This window comes from Phyllostomus discolor, chromosome 7 (genome assembly GCF_004126475.2).
Source record: "Phyllostomus discolor isolate MPI-MPIP mPhyDis1 chromosome 7, mPhyDis1.pri.v3, whole genome shotgun sequence".
NCBI classification, from domain to species: Eukaryota; Metazoa; Chordata; class Mammalia; order Chiroptera; family Phyllostomidae; genus Phyllostomus; species Phyllostomus discolor.
In genome coordinates, this window is record NC_040909.2 from 67,899,656 (window position 1) to 67,917,413 (window position 17,758).

At 32.6% G+C, this 17,758-nt stretch overlaps 1 protein-coding gene across 6 annotated transcripts in view; it reads left to right on the forward strand.

Annotated features, from left to right (window-relative positions):
- Window positions 1-17,537, forward strand: part of PPP4R2 (protein phosphatase 4 regulatory subunit 2) — a 53,390-nt gene extending 35,853 nt beyond the window's left edge. For 4 of the 6 annotated variants that reach the window (XM_028517953.2, XM_036031009.1, XM_028517952.2 and 1 more), the window contains 6 exons: window positions 10,286-10,379; window positions 12,215-12,252; window positions 13,266-13,340; window positions 13,560-13,703; window positions 14,613-14,899; window positions 15,156-17,537. In XM_028517953.2, the coding sequence (XP_028373754.1) occupies window positions 10,286-10,379; window positions 12,215-12,252; window positions 13,266-13,340; window positions 13,560-13,703; window positions 14,613-14,899; window positions 15,156-15,475 (958 nt within the window). In that variant the 3' untranslated portion in view covers window positions 15,476-17,537. Of the gene's footprint in view, window positions 1-10,285; window positions 10,380-12,214; window positions 12,257-13,265; window positions 13,341-13,559; window positions 13,704-14,612; window positions 14,900-15,155 lie in introns of all 6 variants that reach the window. The other 2 variants (XM_036031012.1, XM_036031010.1) reach the window with 2 other exon arrangements.
- Window positions 17,538-17,758: the final 221 nt, after the last annotated feature.

Genomic DNA, 17,758 nt, shown 5'->3' on the forward strand with positions numbered 1-17,758 from the left:
AATTTCACATTTTCAAACATACATATGTAGGCATACAAGGTAATCACAAACAGAAGACTGTTGGATTAAAATTTTGTTCTGGAGGCATTTGCAATTTATATCTATCCTTGACAAGTCAAGTTCCAAATGACCTGGATTTTTAATACCTCAAAGAATTGGATTTACACCTAAAATTTTTTTTTGAAGCTTCTAGAGATCAGTTAAATATGCTTTCCATCCTTTCTGCCTTGTTTTATAGCTGGCTTTTTTCTAATTGTGTGCACAAAAAAATTAGTAGTCTCAAAGGATCCATGTATTAATGAGAGGCTGACATGAGCCTTGTTGGCCTGGGAGGCATGATTGCCCATTAGTTTTGAGACCTGTAGAGTTTGAACAAACTACTAGGGAAAATCAGCCCTTTTGTGCACATCTCCAAAGTGTCAAATGCTGTGGATATCCCTGTGGGACTGCTCTGTAGTGTGTAGGAAATCATTCCTCTGGCAACCCCACAAAGACTCTTAGTCACTTTAGAGTATCCAAGCAAGGGCTATTAAGAGCTTAGCACACGCTGCTAGAACCAAGATGCTTTCCAAGGCACAGGCCCCTCTGTCAGGCCCCTTACTCAGGGTGAACCCTTTTGAGCACACCCTGCCTTTTTACCTGGGGCTCCCACTGGCTTCTCTGGGATTGGCTTCACTACCTCACTGGATGTCTCCTGGCACCTATCTCTGCTACTCTGGATTCGGGAATCTGAACAACTAGTATTACTCTGTTGGATATTCAGGTTGGAGAAGCAAGTGTCCTTTTCTCTTTAAGAGCTAAGGAGAGTTGTTTCTCATTTAACCAGCAAAGGTTTTTTTTTTATATATATTCTCAGTAAGCAATCCAATTAAAAGCAGCAACCCATTTTTTTTCCTTTCCCTCAGTTATCTCAACCATAATCCACTTCGAGGATTTTCTAAGAACAGCTCAAATTAAGTCGTGGCCTGCTCCTTAAAGCAAGGAGGCCCAGAATTCCAAGAGAAGACTCACCCAAGTTCACCCGATGTGAAGCAGGGAGCTGGTGTGGCACAGTGTGTCCTTGCTTGTACCCAGCACAGGGTCTGGGTATGCAGGGTGGCCCTTCTTCAGATCCTGCCAACTACGCCAAGTAAATGTTGACCTAAATATCCAAACCTGTAGAGAATTTTTATAAGAATTTATTTGGTCCAAACTAATGACCTATGCTCAGGACAAAGATCTAAAATGCTCCCACAGGTTTTTTTGTTGGTTTGTTTTTTTTGTTTTTTTTTTTTTAATTTGAACTGCCTTCAGTAACATTCAGACTTTAAATGGGTATGACAGCGGAAACATGCGTTTATCAGAAAATGTTTCAGTGTTTTTTCTTTGCATTTTATATTTGGTGTTACAAATCTTTATACTTTGTATAGAACCTGTATATCATTGAGATGTTACATTTCTTTTAAAATAGAAATTAACAATTTATGTAAGTATTCTGCTTAGTGACTTTTTATTTTAAAATTTTTGGAGTCCCCCTTTTCCTCCCCAACAAGTAACCATTTTTAGTCCTTTGTAAAACATTACACTTTAAAAGATATGCTGCAGTAAAATAAAACTGATTAAAAAAATGTTGCTGTGTCTGTCATTTAAAATACTTTCTTTTCAGGATTTTGTATTTTTAGAGTTTTTTTTGTTGAAGGAAAGAAGTATTTGTGAAGTTGAACTGTTCAGCATTCAGTTTGGCATTAACAATTTCGAGTGTGGGGTAGCCATACCAAATTGCATGAATTATGGATATTTTAACCATAAATTCATATTTAGGGACAGATTTTATTTGAAGGGGCTTCATGTATTTTTAGGTTACATAACAATCTCAACTATTTAATCACATGGGATTTCCAACAGATAGTATAATTCAGATAACTCTTTGTTATATTCTATGTTCCCTTGTTTTTAAGTTGAGGAGTTTTGCTTAAAATAGCAAATTCTTATGCTTTGATTTCAGTCTGTTAATGAAATATTTTAGTGGCAGAGGGAGAGGAATTACAGCTTTATCTCTGAGTTTCTCCAGGGATTTAGGATGGAAAGCAGACTTATTTTCACTGTGTACTCTATTGTACTTTTGAAAGTTATTTTAGTAATACCATTTTCAATTCTTTCAAATTAAGTTGGACTGGACACACATATATAGCCTAATGTAGGCTATTAAATAAATCTAAATGTAGTTTGTTAGTCTGTTTATCAGGTAGTTGACCTACTTCTAAAAATAACTTGAATAGTTATTAAATGCCTAACCATACTTAAGCATACCAAGTTGTTTTTAAAACATGTTTCTTCTTTGAACCATGAGTATTTTGAACTTGTGTTTTTTAATTTTAATTTTCTGAATGGCAGTTTATGAGTAATTTTTTCTAGTCAGGCATAATCCATCTTTATCAATGATATATTAATAGTTTTATTTTTAATTTATCCTTTTTTTCTGTATTATAACATATTGGTACATTGAAACCTGTCTATAAGCCTTTTCAATTTTATTTTCATGTTTTAAATATAAAATCAGCACTTTAAAATTTTTTGCTGAGAGTGGTCGGTAGAAGTAGCATTTTGTTCTTTTTCAGCCAGTTTGAGGGTTTGTCCTTTTTAGTGTACAACTCCTGCTATTTATAGTGGATTATATTTTAAATTACAAAGAGACATGCATTCACAGTTTTAAAAAGATCCTCAGATATCAAAGAAGTAAAAAATAAAAGGATCATTTTTATATGATACTTTTTTCTTTTTAGAAGAGCTTTGAAATCTCTGTATCAGTACATTTACAGCTGTGTCTTTTGTTTACCTATGTATTTCAAATGGTTACAATATTTTCTATTATATGAACAGGTTATAATTCATTTTCCCTGTCCCCGTTGGTGGTGGGTATTTATTTTTTGGCTGTTACAAGTAGTGTTTCTAGTGAGTTTGTACATACCTTCTTGTGTTGATGAACGTTATGTATTTATTATATGTATAGATTTATTGTTGCTTTTAATTTGTAGAAATGGAATTGCTAGGCCATTGATACTGCCAAATTGACATCATAAATATGTTCATACATGTAGATGTGTTCATGCATATGGTATGATTCTTTTTGCATGTGTGTGGGCTTGCAAGAGAAATTAAACATCTCTTTGTGTCCTTTTTGACTCATGAGCTGAAGTTTTAGATCCTTTTTTGTTGTTTTGCTTTTTTTAGGTACTTTATATTTTTTAACTTATTTTTGGCACTATTATAGATACCCTCATTTCCTCCCCTTTGCCTATATCTACCCATTCCCCACCCACCTTCCCTTTGGCCATCACCACACAGTTATCTGTGTCTGTGTGTCACACATACATGTTTTTTTAACTAATCCCTTCACCTTTTTTTTTGTTTGTTCCTAATTTTATCTGAGGTTCCACTTTAAGAAAAAAAAGCAAGCTGTGTTTGAAAAACTGAAATACATTTGGCGAGTTTCCATGCAATTTTGTTAGCATTTGACCGTGTTTTTTCCCCCCATAGTTTGTGTTTTTTTGTATTCTTTTCCGTTACCATTTATCCCCTATAACCTCTTCCACCTTCACCCCATTCCTTTCATTTCATCTAGTACATCCTCTCTCCCCTCCTCCCTGACAGCAGTCTGTTCCATGTATCCACACCTCTCTTTCTGTTTTGTCAGTTTATTTTGTTAATTAGATTCCACATATAAGTGAGATCATTTGGTATTTGTCTATCTGACTGGCTTATGGTGTTTAATTAGTAAAAACTGTATTAAGTGCTACGTAGTATTTGGACATGAAAAAGATCATCCATTTTCTAAAATGATTTCTGTATATTGTCATCATCTACATTTTTTCTCTTTGAAGTGGAAATTTCCTTCTACTTACACATTGGCTTGATTTCCTGAACCTGTAAGATTCTGGAAAGCAGGGCTAATGTCTTTTCCAAACAAGGCCTGAACAGTAAATGCCTAAGCATAGTAGGTTCTCAAACAAGTATTGAATGAAGGAACAGAAGGATTAAAAACACATTTCTTGCCCTGGCTGGTGTAGCTCAGTGATTGAGTGCAGGCTGCAAACTAAAGGGTTGCTGGTTTGCTTCTTACCCAGGGCACATGCCTGTGTTGTGGGCCAGGTCCACAGTGGGGGCCACATGAGAGGCAACCCCACAATGATGTTTCTGTCCCTGTTTTTCTCTCTTCCTTCTCCTCTCTCTAAAAATAAACAAACTTTTTTTAAAAAACACATTTCTGTATTTATATTTGGTTTAATTGTGCATGGTAGATAGAATTGCCTTGCTAAATGCTTAAGTCCTTTTTTTTTTTTAATTAGTTATATTTTCTTGTCCTTTTAAGATTACTTTTGAACTTTAAAATTTTATGGAAGATGGATTGTAGCAACTCTATAGAACTGAGGTTACATTTTTTTCCTAGGTGAGGAAACATCAAAAATTAAATTAACAAAATTAGAAACTTAATGGAGTGATCAGTTAAAATATATTTGTTGCCCTTTTATGCCCTCTGTTTGGGAGTATAATGAACAAGAAGAGTATATATACTTATTTAATCACACCAGGGCCCCTTTTTAAAATCTTTCTATTATGGGCACCAGTAATATAATAATTTAGAAACTGCCAGTTGCTTTTAGTTCATTCCTATAATGGTACACAAAGAGAGATTTTGAGGGGTAGAGAAAATGTGTTACATTCCTAGAAGTTTTTTTAAAGTTTAGGTCCTCTAAATTATTGAGACTAAAAGGATTAATGAATGTAAAAGGAAATTAACCACCTAAGTCTTGCACCTCTTTTGACAATGATGTTAGACCTCCCTGAAATAAACAGGAAGTTTTATTTTGGGTAATTGATTAACATATAATGTGGCTCTGCAAGAGAGGTCTGAAATAAGTGCTCAAGTACATGATACCCCAAAATCTTTAACGTCATCTCTAAGTAGGCAGAGTCACAACTGCTTATCATCTTTTGTCATAATAGTGTTTTCTTAGTGTTGAATTTTTTCTCTAAGGTTATTTTGATATACCCGATTAACCAGATTTTGCTTTGTCCTGAAATCTGAAACATGATTGTGTTATGTATGTGCCCAAACACAGACCTCTCTTGTAAGTTTTAGCACTTCAGAGTGTGTGCCTCTTCTTATTTTTTTAAAAGTCATGTGAGATTTTCATACTCTTAAATCTGGCCTGTAGATATAAAACATGTACTCCCATTTTTTATTTTGTGGTGTTTGCTTTACAGTGTAAGATTATTTAGGGATGAGAGAATGGGTTCTAGCCTTTTTTCATTGCCTTGTTCTCTTACTGCCCTGACCTATTTTAGTGCTTGCCGGCTTTTCTGCTGCTTGCTTTGTCTAGAAAGATAGAGAGGTTTTGCATTTTTAAAAATTATTTGTGTCATTGTTTGTTGAGCATTTATTTTATTAGTTAAAAATTTGTTCATTTACTTTCTCTTCACTCTATTAGCATAACTAGTTGAGAATCAGATAATGTAGTGGCCTTCCCTCTTTATTGAACTCCCCATCTTGTTTTATCTTGTGGCAATAATGGTTTGAGGTGATGTGCTCTCTAATAAACTTTTTAAATTGGAAGGTTGGAACTCTCAGAAATGTAAAGAATTTTTTTACATGCTTATTTTGATGAAAGTAAAATAACATTTCAGACTACCGTAGCCTCTAAAAAAGATGATAACGATTTAAAAGTATTGACAGTTGCTATAGATTTATTTTGGGATGGGGAATGATACAGGTAGTAATTTAGGGTTACTTACCATTATTTAAGATACTGATTCTTTATTTACTTAGTTTTTTATACTAGTCATTTCACATTGACATTATCAATAAATCACAAATTCTGATATTTGATTTGAGAGACAAAATATATGTTTATGAAGATTTATGTATGTGTATATTTATCCACATGTTAAATAAAGCCTGAGTATAGAATGGACATACTGCTTTAAATAAAGATAATATTATAGGGTTCCAGTGGTATTTCTGACTTTTGTAGAACTTAAGAGGAAACAAAACTGAATCCATTCAGCCTTTTCATAACTGTGAAATATTTAAGTTGGTTTCCACCTAAATGTTCAGGTCTGACTTAAGTAATTCTGTTAAGTAAAGCCCTGTATGAATGTGCCCATTAATAATAGAAAATAAAGACATGGTAAAATGTCTTTATGAATAAAACAAATGTTGGCTACTTTAGCTTTTTTCTTAAACAATATGTCTGATTTTACTATTATCTCTTTCGCTTTTTACTCCAATGGCCTCTTTGTTATATTTTACATTTATCTTTTTCATGAGGAAAATTGCTTGTATAACATAGAGGTAAGGTAGTCAGTAGTTATGCTTAACATGTTAGCATTTCTTGGTATTTGAATCCTCATAGCCTATAGGTATACAAAACTTAATTTTTTTAAGTCTACATAGGGACAGATTGCAGTCAAATTAAGATATATAACTAATGTGAAATGCATAATTCTATGGAATCGGAAGTGATTACTTGCCTTGGAATTAAAAGGAATATTTTTTAAAACAGATATGCTTTTGGTTCTTTGTATTTTGGAACATTTGTGCCTTCCTACAATCTCCATTAAATAGTAGATTAGATCAGGAGGATGACCAGATCTAAGCTTTATTGAACACAATAAAATATTTCAGGTGCTATTAAGTGATTTATGAATATTATGTCCTATTTAATTCTCACGATCATCATGTGAGAAGTGTGATTTCAGAATCCCTGTGTTCGTCATACAAGGACATGATGATTTAAGGTAGGTAAATTCATTTTAGGCAAGGTCTCCCAGTCAGCTAGCCAGTATATTTTTTTAATCTATGATACGTGAAATAATTTCCTTATAATTTGTAAATTAAAAGAGGACTGGTTGGCAGTTTTCTGTAGCATTTATAAGTAATGTCTTTCGAAAGGACCTGTTATTTTTTAGCCCTTTACTGTGTGTGTGTATTGGATTTTGTAGGCAATCTTTTTTTTTTTAATTTTAATTTTAAATTAAAAATGCTGGCTAGTCATATCCTTTAAAATTTTTTTTCCAGTTCCTTAAATACTCTTAGTTTTTCATCTTACAATGTAGGCAAAAAGGTTATATATTGCAGAGTAAATGGAATGCATTTTATTTAAACTAACCGAAAATATCTTTCTACTAAGTTATTTATTTTATAGTACACCTATTCCAGTAAACAGCCACCCCCCATTACCCGCCAAAATTTAGTAATTGTGGTTCATAGTTTTCACTGAGAATGAGTAGTGCCCATTTTTGCTCTTGTTTTCTTTTTAGGACATGTTTCTTAATTTAGCTAGTGAATTTTATTGGGAAAAGCCTTAGTATTTTCAGGAGATAGAATAAATTATTTTGTGTGCTATGTCTAATGGGAGAGTAACAGAAACCAAATTTTTCTGTCCTCTTAGCAGTTGGTACATACTATTACTGTCATTATTATAATTATATACATGTCTATCTGCTGAGATAATAGGTTCTTCTAGTTTATAGTAGATCCTTGTAGTTATCTGAAAGTAATAATCATGTAAAGAGACCTTTTAATGCCATTGTCGAAATTGTGTTGAAATTTCCAGTGGATACTGTTATTTACAAGTATTTTAGTCTGTTCAAGTGAGGAAGGGAAAGTGTTATAACATTTTAGTGCTATCTCTTGAGTACTTGTTAAATAGACTTTAAAACCTTTGAAAGCATCTAAGAATATAAACCTATTTTATCATAAGCTATAATTGTTGATACTGCTGTGTAAACATAGTATACATTTCCCCTAAAAGTAGTAATATTCACAAAAACATAATTGTTCATAATTGACTGCAATTTTACTTGCTTTCTTAAAGAAAATTAGCCATTTAGTATAAACATTGTTAAACAGGAAATTTTAGGATTTTCATTTTTTAAAAGCTAGTTTTAATTTAAGAGAAATTACTAGCTTTTGGTGGGTAAAAGATACTTAGTTGGTGGAAAAGACATAACTAGACATTGTCTAAGTATTAGTCAATTAATTATTTAAAAATTCTTAACACTGGGTGCTATTTTTACTTATTTTTGAATAATATAGAAGCTTGTGATTACAGTATCAGTATGAGATATTTAATGAGGCAATAACATAGGTGGCATGTGTATAAGATTTGGAGAGTAGTGATCTAGAAAAGGGGCTAAAGTTCAGGCATACTACTATACTCTGAGATCATGTGGTGCATTTAAGTTATATACGTACATAACAAATTACATATTGATCATAATATATCTGAAGAGATCCTACCCTATAGAAGCTTTCAATTATGAGATAAGACAGACAGTTTTGAAACTGATGTTTATTACAATACACATACACTACCTGTAGGTTGAGAAAATGCTTGATTTTAAAATGGATTTATAGTTTTGTGTATTAGCTGTACGTTTCCAATTATGTGGTGTTTTTATAAAAATGAACAAAACGTGTAAACTTACAGTTTTTATTAGTAATGATGTTGGTGTATTGCGCTTTTTTCCATTTTAAAGATTCTTAGTATGACTGTGTACTTCATGCTGAATAGATTTTCAAAATCAAGGAAAAGAATACTCTTTTTCAGAAACCCTAAGCCAACAGGGGTGTCCAACCCTTTGGTATCTCTGGGCTACACTGGAAGAGTTGTTTTGGGCCACACATATAAATGCATAAACACTAATGAAAACTGATGAGTAAAAAAAAAAGTTTTAAGTAAATGTATAGTTTTGTGTTGGGCTGCAGTTATAGTCATCCTGGGCCACAGGTTGGACACTCCTGCACCTAAGGAATTTCCTGTAGCAGTCATGATGACCATCAAGGAAGTTAATGTATTTCTGGCTGCTTCTGAATATTTATGATATCAGGAACATTTCATCATATAGTTAATGTCAGTCTTTTGGCAGAATGATAGTTTTCTGACCTTATGTTTGATGCTACTTCAGAAAAGATTGATTCTTTTAATTTTAAAAAATTTTATTTTCTTTTTATTGTTGACATTTATTACAGATGTCCCCATTCCTCCCCCAGCCACCCACCCAGCCCTTGCCCCCTTTCTGTCTGGCCATCACCATGTTGTTTGTCAGTTTATTTTGTTTATTAGATTGTTGTCTTCTAAAGTAACTAAAGTGTTTACATTTTCATAAGAACAACATTTACTTTGTACATTTTCAGAATTTGTTATAAATCTTATATCTTTATAAGATTATAAGATTGATACTAAGATATAAGATTGATACTAAGAAGATGAGAAATAAATTTAGTTTGTGCAATCAGAAAATAAACTTATGATTTTAAGTGCTGTATGTGTAGTATAGAGGAAAGTAGGAAGGACATGGGATTTGAAGTAGTAGAAAGTGGGTTTGAATCCTGGAAGAATTGTTCACTAGAACTGCTTTACCTTGGGGTGGAGGGAGAGTATTGTGTCAAATTACCTACAAACAGTAAACAGCTATTTTAATGTTAAGTATTAACATGAGGCTTTGTAATTTTCCTAATAAGAAGAATAAATAGATTTGATATTAAAGTCTGAAGTTTATTTTCTATTTCGTAGCTGCATTTATCTTATCTGATGCTTCTATTTGCTGTTCAGATTATAATCTTCAGAAACGCTAATAATATGTGAGATCGAACTTCTAAAAATGATTTTAGTTCCAACTTATGTCAGTTTTGCATTTGTTTTCAAGTGAAAATTCTATATGTCGAGGTTATTTAATGAAGTTAACAATAAGTCATTTATTAAAATATTGATTATTTTTGTATCTACTTTAAGTTTGATGAAATGTACACTATTATAACTATAAAGCAGAATTATATAGTACTTTTTCTTTGGAATTGTTTTTCTTACTGTCTTATAACAAAATATTTGTAGTTTTACTTGAACACTAAAGAAATTTTTGTGTGCAAAGAATGTTTGAGGAAAAGTTCCTGTATTAAAATAATCTGACTTGATTTTATTTGTATCTTCTTGTAAACTTAAAATTGTATTATCAGAATTCATAATGTTAAAATTTTTTAAAGTTAGTTTTTAAGCTTTTAGTTAATTTTGGATTTTCTTCATTGCTTTTTAAGGCAAAGAAGGGAAAATTGTTTTCTTTTTAAATAAAAAGACAGGTTTGCCTATTGTCTTGCTGATTTTTAAGTGATGCATTCTTTCATTTCCCTATTGTAGCATTTTCTTTTGTAGGTTAACATGCTTGACTAGATAAAACTTGACATAGTAAGAATAATAATGTTCCTAATAATTAATGACCTCACACTATAAAATTATATTTTTTGCAGTATCCCTTTTACTATTCAGCGACTATGTGAATTGCTAACAGATCCAAGGAGAAATTATACAGGAACAGACAAATTTCTCAGAGGAGTAGAGAAGGTATTTATTTTGTTACTGGAATTATATTAAACTGTTGCATGATATATTTCAGAAAAACATATTGAGTAAGAACTGTTACAGGTACTTTTTCTTGAAATAAGTTTCTCAGCCTACCTGAAGTTTTTTCCCAAACTGTTTTCTGTATTGTGGTCAAAGTTTCAGAGAGATTTAATAGAGGGGCAAAGGAGGGCTTGTGATCCATTAAATTTAGGGAAGCAGCTTAGTATTATCACTTGGATATTCATAGTATACCTCAACATACTAAATGTTCTGCAAAGTTCTATAATTGATATTTTTAACTTCAATAGAGTATTTTTGCAAACTTGTTATTCCATGGAATTTATTTACTTTAGTTCTAGAATTCAAAGTATACAACTCTGAAAATCACTGAAATAAAGTATTTAAATTAGATATTGAGAAAGATAAATGTCAAATTTAAGAATGAAGAACTAGTTTTTCTGTGAGTTGAGGGATGCTAAGAATAAGAGAAGGGCATTTTGGACAGACGAAACAGCATGATGAACAAAGACGTCATCAAGGTGTTTGAGGAAGTTGACTTGTGTAGAAGGAAGACAGTGAAGGAGCCTTGGGAACCGAAATTGGGCCAGTGGGTGGCTAATTCCCTCACTTTGGTGATTAATCCTAAAACATAGTCCAGTGTTGATTTTAAGATTATAATTCAAATTCAACTTACTTTATACCCTGGGAGCAAGAATCCAAAATCATTATTTAGTGATTTACAATAGATTGTAGGGCCTTACTGGGTTAATATTTTGAGTCTGTTTTCTTGTGGTATTCATGGTGGGACCCCAAAAAACCTGTAATTATCTTCTGAAAGGCAGGTCCTTTGAAGTATAGGCTTGCCTGCTAGATGAGTGTTCTACGAAGCCATCTGTATCAGTGTACCAGCTAGTGGTGGTGTGAGAGGCTGCACTGGGCTTAGGTGAACTTTCTTTGGGGGAGGCTCTTTCAGAGTGTTTGTCTATTTCACAAGGGGTGATTTATGAGTGTGCACCTGGCCACACCAGACTGAGTGTTTAGCAGTTTTTGACCAAAACCAGGACGGACCTCCCTCCCCTCTACCCCGGTGTCCCACCCTTCCTATTCATCCAGTCTCACCCCAAGTGACTTTTGTGTGTGTGTGTGTGTGTGTCCGTCCCTTTGGTGAAAAAAGTCCTCAGAGGGAACCATTTTGCCGATGTGGAAGAGGTAAAACAACAAAAAACAGTAGAAGCACTAAAAGGCATCAAATTGACAAGTTTAAAAACTGTTTTGAGCAGTGAAAAAAATGTCTACATAGGTGTATTGCATCAAGTGGAGAGTACTTTGAAGGTGACTGAAGTTTAAACATGTAACAATAAATATGCAATATTGTAAATAAATTCCAGGGGTTTTTTTTTTATCCCCCCTCCCCGCCCTTGTATGATACTGCACATCAGGCTTTGATTGGTACTGCTTTATAAGGAAATTGATTATACTTGGCCTAAAAGCTTTAATATCTAAGTATCCTGGGGTGCTTTTGACTGAAATAAATGGAACACGATTCCACTCTGTTGCATTCAATATGTAATGTTATGGCTCCAAAGTAACTAAAGTAGAGTAAAGAGAAATAAGACTGGCAAAAATATAAATGCATTAATAGGATATTAGATTTTGGTCTTTTACTGTTTTAATTTTTGTTTGATTATAAGTTTTTTAAATAATCTATTTTATTAGCAAAATTAGAATAAATGGAAACTTAATGTACCAGGATGAATTTGAGAAGTTAAAAACAAGTGATTAAACTTTGTTGTAGTACTTTTCCTTGTATTAAAATCATCAATTTTTGTTTGCAGAATGTGATGGTTGTTAGCTGTGTGTATCCTTCTTCAGAGTAAGTACAGAGATTTTTCTATTTTTAGTATATAACATTCTAATTATTATAGTATTTCTAATATATTTGTCTTAAAATAGGTTGCACTTATTTTATGTCTAATTAAACTTGATAATATTTATAAATACTTGTGAATTTACTACCCAGTTTCCATTCTACCCAGTTTCCAAAGTAGAATATTACCAATAACATTACCTGTATGTTTTTCCAATAAAGGCATTTGGATTAAAGAGATTTATGATTTACTGTAATCTTCACATCGTTGGATTTATGTTATTACTGTTGTCAGTGGCCCTGGGATCCTATTCTAGATACTCTTCCCTAGGGCATCTTTAGGAATAGCTGATAGCTGCTTGATGACATTCCTCCTCATGATGGAAAGCTATATATTTTCAGTTCTCAAGATTTATATGGCAAATTAAGATGTCAGTTAATATTTGCACAGTCTGTGGCAAAATTAACATTTTGTTAATGAGTGGCTATTCTGGAAATTATAAGTTGTTTAGCAGTGTCCTAAGCCTGTCAGTAATGTCCCCTTTCCTCCCTGCTCTCTCCCAAAATATTTTCAGACTTTTTCATGTGTCTCTTGGGATGCAGGGTGATGGTAGGGTTATTATGAGGAGGATGTTGCCTCCTGTTGAGAAACAGGACTAAATGAGTGAGAGGATCTAAACAATATTTCCATACAGAAGACTTGTAGACATTGAACTTACTGGAGAATTGAACCGAAAGGTTATATAATTTGTTGGCTAGTTCCTAGTGGGAAATACACATTAAACAGTTTAGGTTTAAGGTTAAAAATATCTCTTGATTTCATAGACAGAGACAGAATTTCTTTTTAGAATTTTTTAAAGGATATACCTATGCCATTAATTAAGAGAATCCCATGATATTTCTTGCAGAGGATTAATGTTTGGTTCTGTGATCTTACAAAATTTAGACTTTTGATTCTTGTCAAAACTAAGACACTAAACCATCCATAACAGTGTTTTTTGTTTTTTTTTTTCTCATAGAAAAAACAATTCCAATAGTTTAAATCGAATGAATGGTGTTATGTTTCCTGGAAATTCATCAAGTTATACTGAAAGGTAATACTCTTAATTTTTAATATTCAAAGAGTTTACATTTCCTTAATATTGAGTAGCAGGCTCAATATACTTTTTAAGAAATTGGGCGTTTTATGGAGGATATAGAATATACTGAACAGAATTAGTTAATTTGGTAACCTATGGATATGAAAGTCAGTTAACTTGAAAGGTGTGACTTTTAGCAAAACTGGAAAATGATCTTCATTTATCTTGCCACAGGTCTAATATAAATGGGCCAGGAACACCCAGGCCACTTAATCGACCAAAGGTTTCTTTGTCAGTTCCCATGACAGCAAATGGCTTGCCTGAGGGCACAGATGGCAGAGAGTCAAACTTACAGCAAAATGAAGACAAAAATCACAGGTTTGTTTGTGGTTAATAATTAAAAAATAATATAAAGTGTTAGCGTTTAGTGCTGATTTTGAGCACTCATAGTTTACAATTCACTCTTGTTTGTGGTATAATACAGGTTTTAATGTAGTTATAGGAGCTCTTAGCACATGCTGAAGATGGGCATAGAAAAGGAGTAAAACTGCTAATTTGGGGAGGTCCTCTTTCAAATACGGTCTTAAGAAAATAAAGTGGTTGTAATGCATTTTAAGTCTTGTTTTTGAAAGTAACTAGAAAAGATATTTGTAAATGAGTTGAAATTTTGTGAATAATTTCTTATTGTAGATCATGAAAGGCAACATTTATATCCCATCTCAAATACTCTGCATCATATTAAGGGAAAGAAGACTAAATAAGTGAGAGAACATAAGAGTATTTTATATGCAAGACTTGTAGTTTTGCTTTTTGTTTTAAAGATTTAATTTATTTACTTTTAAAGAGAGAAGAAGGGAGGGAGAGAGAGAGGGAGAGAAACATCAATGTGTGGGTGCCTCTTGCATGCCCCCTATGGCGGACCTGGCCCACAACCCAGGCATGTGCCATGACTGGGGATTGAACTGGCGACCCTTTCGTTCTCAGGCTGGCATTCAATCCTGAACCCCACCAGCCAGGGCAAGGCTTGTAGTTTTATTATAGGAGGACATTTAACTTACTGGCAAATTGAACAGAAAGGTCCTAATACCTTGTTAACTAGTTCCTAGTGGGAAACGCTCATTAAAGAGCTTAGGTTCCTTTGCAATTTTTCTCCTTATGTTTTTTTCGCCCAGATAATATAATTTAACTTTGATACTGAAGGACAATTAAAAATTATTAGACTTTAAAGTGAGAATGGAGAAGACAAAATAATCTTACTAATGACACTTTAAAAAAAAACTTTTACAGTGACTCTCTGACATCTGGATCAGAAGGTTCCTCAGCGAGCCCTATAAAAAACAAACATCCAGATGAATATGCTGTGGAAGCTGAAGGGCATGAGGTAAAAAGACTTCGATTTGACAAAGAAAGTGAAGTCAGAGAGACAGCCAGTCAGACATCTTCCAGTGAAATTTCTTCACTTACGGTAGAAGAAGCAGAAGCATCATCTTCATCTCAGGATAAAGACAAAGAAAGTTGTACCAGGCAACACTGTATAGAAGAGGATGAAGAAGAGGATGAAGAGGAAGAAGAAGGTATTTAGAGACCATCTGTAAAAGGGTGGAGTAAGGAGATCCTCAAATTCTTGTACTTCATTTTTGCGTGAAAGAATGTAACATAATGGAATTCCTTATAATGCTGATGTTTGGCTTTTTTTCCCACATTTATTTAGTTGCTGCTGAGTTTCAGGGGATATGATTTGAACTGTAGAATATCACAATTCGTGAAACTTAACTTTTGGAGGTATTTTGAAAATAAAATTTAACTACAACAACATTTGCTTATTTTTAGAGTCTTTTATGACATCAAGAGAAATGACCCCAGAAAGAAAAAACCAAGGAAAAGAATCTGATGATGCCTTAACTGTGAATGAAGAGACTTCTGAGGAAAATAATCAAATGGAGGAATCTTACCTGACTCAAGCTGAGAAAGATTTACATTCTGAAGATAGTGAAAATACAGGCCCTGAAAGTAGTGGTTCTGATTGCCATGAAACAGAAGAATTAGTAGGATCCAGTTCCAGTAAAACTGAAGAAATCCTCTCAGAATCATCCATGGAAAACGATGACAAAGCCACAGAAGTCATAGAAGAACCAATGGAACAAGACTAACTGTTTAGAAACATTTAGATACAGTATTTTACATACAGTTCTGGTTTTACACTGTATAGAACTTTTATGTAATAAAGTGGACCTTTAGTTTTACAAGAGAAGCAGGTTGTAAAATAAAGTATTTTGGGGAATAAATCCTGAAAGAGTTGTACATACAAGAATGTGACTATCAGCTCCTTGGGTCCTGCTTACCGCTGACTTTTTTTGGTTTGGTCAAATCAGTGGTTTGTGTATAGATTTTTTTTAAATTTAGAATTAAAGTTTTTAAACTGGAAAGTAATTATAATTTTGAAAACCTTTTGGAGATTATTTAGTTTATACGTACACAAGAAAGCTTTCTGTCTTGTCTCTTTCTGACAGCTCTAGCAGTTTTCATATTTTGGTCATAGTTGCAACATTTTAAGATGTGAATTGTAGGGTTTCATGCTTATTTCCAGATTTTATTGTTTGATTGTGTACAGTGGACTTTAAGTCATATATACATACATATATACACACACACACATATATTCTAAAGGGGGAAAATGTTATATTTTTGTTTCTATAAGAGATGAATAAATACAGTGGATACTTTTTCTATTGGTAATAATTGAATTCACTCTTTCAGAAGATAGTTTCTTTCTCTTCTGTGTAATTCAAATATAATCTGGCCCTTGAGAAACCCTGGAAATCTTAAGTCTGTTGAAATACCCAAGTAAACACATTCCAAGAGATCTGTTCAAACTAAAAATGTTTTGTACATTTCTGAGGTGCCTGAGAAAAAGACTTCATTATTTATGCGAAAATGTGCTTTATCTTGGAAATTTTGTTCAAACATTAGCATAATATTTTGTAGAATGAATACTTAAAAGCTGACAGAAAAACATCTCAGAAGAACCTGGCAGGTTCTTTAAACTTTGGCTTGTTTTTTTGAATATTGAATATTACACGTTCTTTTAAATTATTCTGGAGTATGCAAATGTTAGTGATAATGAAACACCACTGTACTGGAAGAACTAATATATTACTTTAGTAATGTACTGGAGCTAAATGATAAATGACTAAAGCTTTAGGGGTGCATAGAAACCACCATAATTTGTATGACATTTTGAAGTGAATTAAATATTTTTAAACGTGCTTCTTCAACAGCCAGTGTTATAGTTTTCAGACCAACACAAAGCACAATGATTACTTTAAACTCAATATTTTCAAATTCACATATATAGTGTCATGCAAGTTGCAATTTCTCTGGCACAATTACTAGCTGCCAAGTTTATACTTGTTTCTTCAGCTGTACCTTTTGATATTTAGAGTTTTTAAATTCTGTAAAGTAGATTTTGTAGAATGTAATGTGTTCACTGCCTTTGTGATGCGGTGTTTAACTGTATAATTTCTGTGTGTAAACTGAATGCTTGGGCTTTCAATACAGTATTCATATAAAGCAATAAATACTAATGCTATGAAATATTTGAGTACATTTTTATCAAAATATAAACAATCCCTTTCTTAGTTTCAGATACCTGAAGTACACAGATGAACTTATAAAACTGATACAAACGATTTCTAATACTGTACTATATGCTTTTGGGTGATTTGGGTGGCAACCACAATTTTGCATTTTGACTACTTAAATTGCTATGACTAAAAATACCAAAATGATTTGGCTCCATTTATGTTTATAGAGTAATATACTACTGACTGACTTGACTGTCATGTTCACAGCAGCTAGGTGATGTATTTATGAATATGTCTAATAGTTAAAATAAAAACTATTGATTTACTGTAATTGAAGGGAGAAGTAGCTCTCGCAAATTTTTTTTTAAAGTTTTTACAGAAATGTTAAAAATGAAGCAAATTTTAAATGTGACGTTCATTTTTAGTGACCTGTTAACCTTATTTGTTGAGGGATATTTTGCCAATGAGAACAGATTGTAAACATTTTAAGTTAAGAAATCTTGAAATTTTCTTTAGAATATTTATGAAATTAATGTCAATAAACATGTTCTTTAAGATTGTGTGATCTTTTGATATTTTTATTTTAATTGTGCCATGGACCATTTAAACAAATAGATTTACTCTTGTTTATAAATTGAAGTATCAGCATCATGACTTTGAGGTCTGTGGTTTTATTTATAAACTTGCAGTTGTTATTTTTGCAAGGGCAAATGTATATCTTTATTAAATAAAGTACAGTAATGATGAATGTACCAAAATGCTGTCACTTAACTCTATGAGAGAGCTGCATTTTGACTTGTAGTTTAATAATTTTAATATTTATTAGATATTTATATGTTGATCATAGAT